The 4927-nt window shown below is 42.5% G+C and overlaps 1 protein-coding gene across 1 annotated transcript; it reads left to right on the top strand.

Annotated features, from left to right (window-relative positions):
• Positions 1-1642: 1642 nt before the first annotated feature.
• LOC134233563 (mucin-2-like) lies at positions 1643-4917 on the top strand (the record flags this gene model as incomplete). The annotated part of the gene is made up of 5 exons (XM_062715529.1): positions 1643-2671; positions 2804-3140; positions 3223-3294; positions 3355-4200; positions 4248-4917. Coding segments are annotated over 5 exons (2954 nt in total), but the record flags the coding sequence as incomplete, so codon positions are not given.
• Positions 4918-4927: the final 10 nt, after the last annotated feature.

Below are 4927 nucleotides of genomic sequence, written 5' to 3'. Positions count from 1 at the left end.
TTAAAATTTTTTAAAAACGCAAGAACCTTTCGCCATATAAGATCATGAAGGGTATTTTTTAAAAATAATAAAAACAAAAAGCTTGATTTGCAAAAAAAATATCGATCATCTAACATTTGAAAATTACAACCCCCCCCCCCCCCCCATTTCTTCATTTTATTCATTAAGCTAGGTCGATATTGCTTGACACATCGCTAAACAAAACATAAGCATGATAAAAATGTGTCATGCTTACAATCTCGAGTCCGATTAAACAAACTATTACGTAGGCCACATCAGTGAAATAAGATAAGACTATACCTAAATAAGATTTGTCAGCAACCATGTAAAAAATAATTTTTTATGTTCTCTATTTCACAAAATACCTCAGCATGAGCTCATTTTGACTTTTTTAGGTAATTATACTGCTCGTGATTTACCAAGTTTTACTGAGTATATTTTTCCTACATTCGACATCATCAAATTCTGTAGGGATAAATAGTGTAGGGAAACGGAGGAGGGGATAGATAGATAGATTGATTGTATGTTGTTTTACGTCCCTCTCGAGAATTTTTCACTCGTATGGAGAATCCACCACTTGTCATTGGATAGCTGAAAGTTTTGTCATATACTCGGTACTTACGGCCATTGGGCAGCGAGGGGTCTTTTTCGTGTCAACATTTACTGCGACACGGGACCTCTGTGTACATGAGTCTCATTCTAAAGGACCGGTATCCAGGTCCCAAAGTGGACCCGCGACGTAAGGATCAACTCCTTACCTCACGAGTCTAGAGCAGATTGTATTTATAGATATTAAAATTGTTCAGTATTTTATTTGAAGACTGTGAAGTAAAACAAACTGTCAATTTCTTTTACTGTACTGATGGGTTAAATCATATCTTGCACATATTACTAGTATAGCATCACAGACTCGGTAGTACTTATGTGTCATGTGACCATGTGTCTTTCATTCCTTAAGTTTTTATGATTTTGCTGTAAAAGAAAGTATCTTAAAGTACTTATAGGGATTTCCTGGATATATCTTTCTTTTACATATATGTATCTAGTAATTACAAGTTGCGTGACATTCAGAAATTAATGCGCACAGTATTATACATAATGATGAAAGCTAAATTTGAATGAAGTATAAGTATGGAAAGAATATACATGTACTATGTGGAATGTACTAGTATTCTACATATCCACTTTTTTTCTGAATAGGATATATTTACACGTTTCCTTAAGATACAAAATCATTACGTTCAGTATCATATACCCATGGAAACTTCCCTAGTTATCCAATATTATATGCACATATGTCTAAATACATAAAACAAAACATACAATATCGTAGAAGAAAGGTTCTTATTGTTACACATGCGACACGTTTCTAATTAGAAATACTTTTGAATATATCGTGGAGATATTCAAAACGGGCATTAAAGGAGCTTGTTGTTTGACTCAAATTAAATGTCATATATATTCATAAAGACGGACATGCGTTAACTTTAATAAGACAAAGCGGACATCAAAACTCTCTAAAATAAACAAATGAACATATTTAATTAAAAGTTCGAATTCGTAAACTATCAAACAAAACCAAACATCAAAAAGGAACGCCTGAAAGAATACAAATAAGCGACATTTACATCAACATTTGCAGACACAGCTTCTGCAGGACCAACCTCTGTCAGCAGCACTACCGCTGAAGTCACTTCAACAAGTACAGAACCTAGCACCACAAGTGAAACCAGCGCAACAACAAGCAGTACTGAAGCCAGCACAACAGCTACAGAAAGCACCACAGCTGTTCCAACAACTGTAAGCAGCACAAGTGAAGCCAGCACCTCTACAACTGAAGCTACATTTACATCCACAGTTGCAGACACAACAACCTCAAAAATTGGCAGCACTGAGACCTTCACTGTCAGCAGCACTACCGCTGAAGTTACTTCAACAAGTACAGAACCTAGCACCACAAGTGAAACCAGCGCAATAACAAGCAGTACTAAAGCCAACACAAATGCTACAGAAAGCACCACAGCTGTTCCAACAACTGTAAGCAGCACAAGTGAAGCCAGCACCTCTACAACTGAAGCTACATTTACATCCACAGTTGCAGACACAACAACCTCAACAATTGGCAGCACGGAGTCCTCCACTGTCAGCAGCACTACCGCTGAAGTCAATTCAACAAGTACAGAACCTAGCACCACAAGTGAAACCAGCGCAACAACAAGCAGTACTGAAGCCAACACAACAGCTACAGAAAGCACCACAGCTGTTCCAACGACTGACAGCAGCACAAGTGAAGCCAGCACCTTTACAACTGAAGCTCTATTTTCATCCACAGTTGCAGACACAACAATCTCAACAATTGACAGCACAGATTCCTCCACTGTCAGTAGCAATACCGCTGAAGTCACTTCAACAAGTACAGAACCTAGCACCACAAGTGAAACCAGCGCAACAACAAGCAGTACTGAAGCCAGCACAAATGCTACAGAAAGCACCACAGCTGTTCCAACAACTGTAAGCAGCACAAGTGAAGCCAGCACCTCTACAACTGAACTTACATTTACATCTACAGTTGCAGACACAACAACCTCAACAATTGGCAGCACGGAGACCTCCACTGTCAGCAGCACTACCGCTGAAGTCACTTCAACAAGTGCAGAACCTAGAACCACAAGTGAAACCAGCAACAACAAGCAGTACTGAAGCCAGCACAACAGCTACAGAAAGCCCACAGCTGTTCCAACAACTGTAAGCAACACAAGTGAAGCCAGCACCTCTACAACTGAACTTACATTTACATCTACAGCAGACACAACAACCTCAACAATTGGCAGCACGGAGACCTCCACTGTCAGCAGCACTACCGCTGAAGGCACTTCAACAAGTACAGAACCTAGCACCACAAGTGAAACCAGCGCAACAACAAGCAGTACTGAAGCCAGCACAACAGCTACAGTAAGCACCACAGCTGTTCCAACAACTGTAAGCAGCACAAGTGAAGCAGCATACAGAAGCTACATTTACATCCACAGTTGCAGCACAACAACCTCAACAATTGGCAGCACAGCTGTCAGCAGCACTACCAAGCCACTTCAACAAATACAGAACTTAGCACCACAAGTGAAACCAGCAACAAAAGAGCAGTACTGAAGCCAGCACAACAGCTACAGAAAGCACCACAACTGTTCCACAACTGAACAGAACAAGTTACATTTACATCTACAGAGTTCCACTGTCAGACACTACCGCTGAAGTCACAACCCAGCGCAACAACAAGCAGTCCAGCACAACAGCTTGGTAAGCAGCACAAGTGAAGCCAGCACCTCCTGAAGCTACATTTACATGTTGCACAGGCAGCACTACTGTCAGCAGCACTACCGCTGAAGTCACTTCAACAAGTACAGAACCTAGCACCACAAGTGAAACCAGCGCAACAACAAGCAGTATTGAAGCCAGCACAACAGCTACAGAAAGCACCACAGCTGTTCCAACAACTGTAAGCAGCACAAGTGAAGCCAGTATATCTACAACTGAAGCTACATTTACATCCACAGTTGCAGACACAACAACCGCAAGAATTGGCAGAACGAAGTCCTCCACTGTCAGCAGCACTACCGCTGAAGTCACTTCAACAAGTACAGAACCTAGCACCACAAGTGAGACCAGCGAAAAAACAAGCAGTACTGAAGCCAACACAACAGCTACAGAAAGCACCACAGCTGTTCCAACGACTGACAGCAGCACAAGTGAAGCCAGCACCTTTACAATTGAAGCTCTATCTTCATCCACAGTTGCAGACACAACAATCTCAAAAATTGGCAGCACAGATTCCTCCATTGTCAGCAGCAATACCGCTGAAGTCACTTCAACAAGTACAGAACCTAGCACCACAAGTGAAACCAGCGCAACAACAGGTACAGAAAGCACCACAGCTGTTCCAACAACTGTAAGCAGCACAAGTGAAGCCAGCACCTCTACAACTGAAGCTACATTTACATCCACAGTTGCAGACACAACAACCTCAACAATTGGCAGCACGGAGTCCTCCACTGTCAGCAGCACTACCGCTGAAGTCACAACAAGTACAGAACCTAGCACCACAAGTGAAACCAGCGCAACAACAAGCAGTACTGAAGCCAACACAACAGCTACAGAAAGCACCACAGCTGTTCCAACGACACTACCAGCACCTTTACAACTGAAGTCATTTTCATCCACAGTTGCAACACAACAATCTCAACAATTGACAGCACAGATACTGTCAGTAGCAATACCGCTGAAGTCACTTCAACAAGTACCAGCACCACAAGTGAAACCAGCGCAACAACAAGCAGTACTAAAGCCAGCACAAATGCTACAGAAAGCACCACAGCTGTTCCAACAACTGTAAGCAGCACAAGTGAAGCCAGCACCTCTACAACTGAACTTACATTTACATCTACAGTTGCAGACACAACAACCTCAACAATTGGCAGCACGGAGACCTCCACTGTCAGCAGCACTACCGCTGAAGTCACTTCAACAAGTACAGAACCTAGCACCACAAGTGAAACCAGCGCAACAACAAGCAGTACTGAAGCCAGCACAACAGCTACAGAAAGCACCACAGCTGTTCCAACAACTGTAAGCAGCACAAGTGAAGCCAGCACCTCTACAACTGAACTTACATTTACATCTACAGTTGCAGACACAACAACCTCAACAATTGGCAGCACGGAGCCCTCCACTGTCAGCAGCACTACCGCTGAAGTCACTTCAACAAGTACAGAACCTAGCACCACAAGTGAAACCAGCGCAACAACAAGCAGTACTGAAGCCAGCACAACAGCTACAGAAAGCACCACAGCTGTTCCAACAACTGTAAGCAGCACAAGTGAAGCCAGTATATCTACAACTGAAGCTACATTTACATCCACAGTTGCAGACACAA

Source organism: Saccostrea cucullata, unplaced genomic scaffold (assembly GCF_032062105.1).
Source record: "Saccostrea cucullata isolate Sc308-1 unplaced genomic scaffold, CSIRO_AGI_Scuc_v1 ctg23336, whole genome shotgun sequence".
Lineage (NCBI taxonomy): Eukaryota > Metazoa > Mollusca > Bivalvia > Ostreida > Ostreidae > Saccostrea > Saccostrea cuccullata.
The sequence above is the reverse complement of the archived record's forward strand: the minus strand, read 5'-3'. Positions and strand labels throughout refer to the sequence as shown.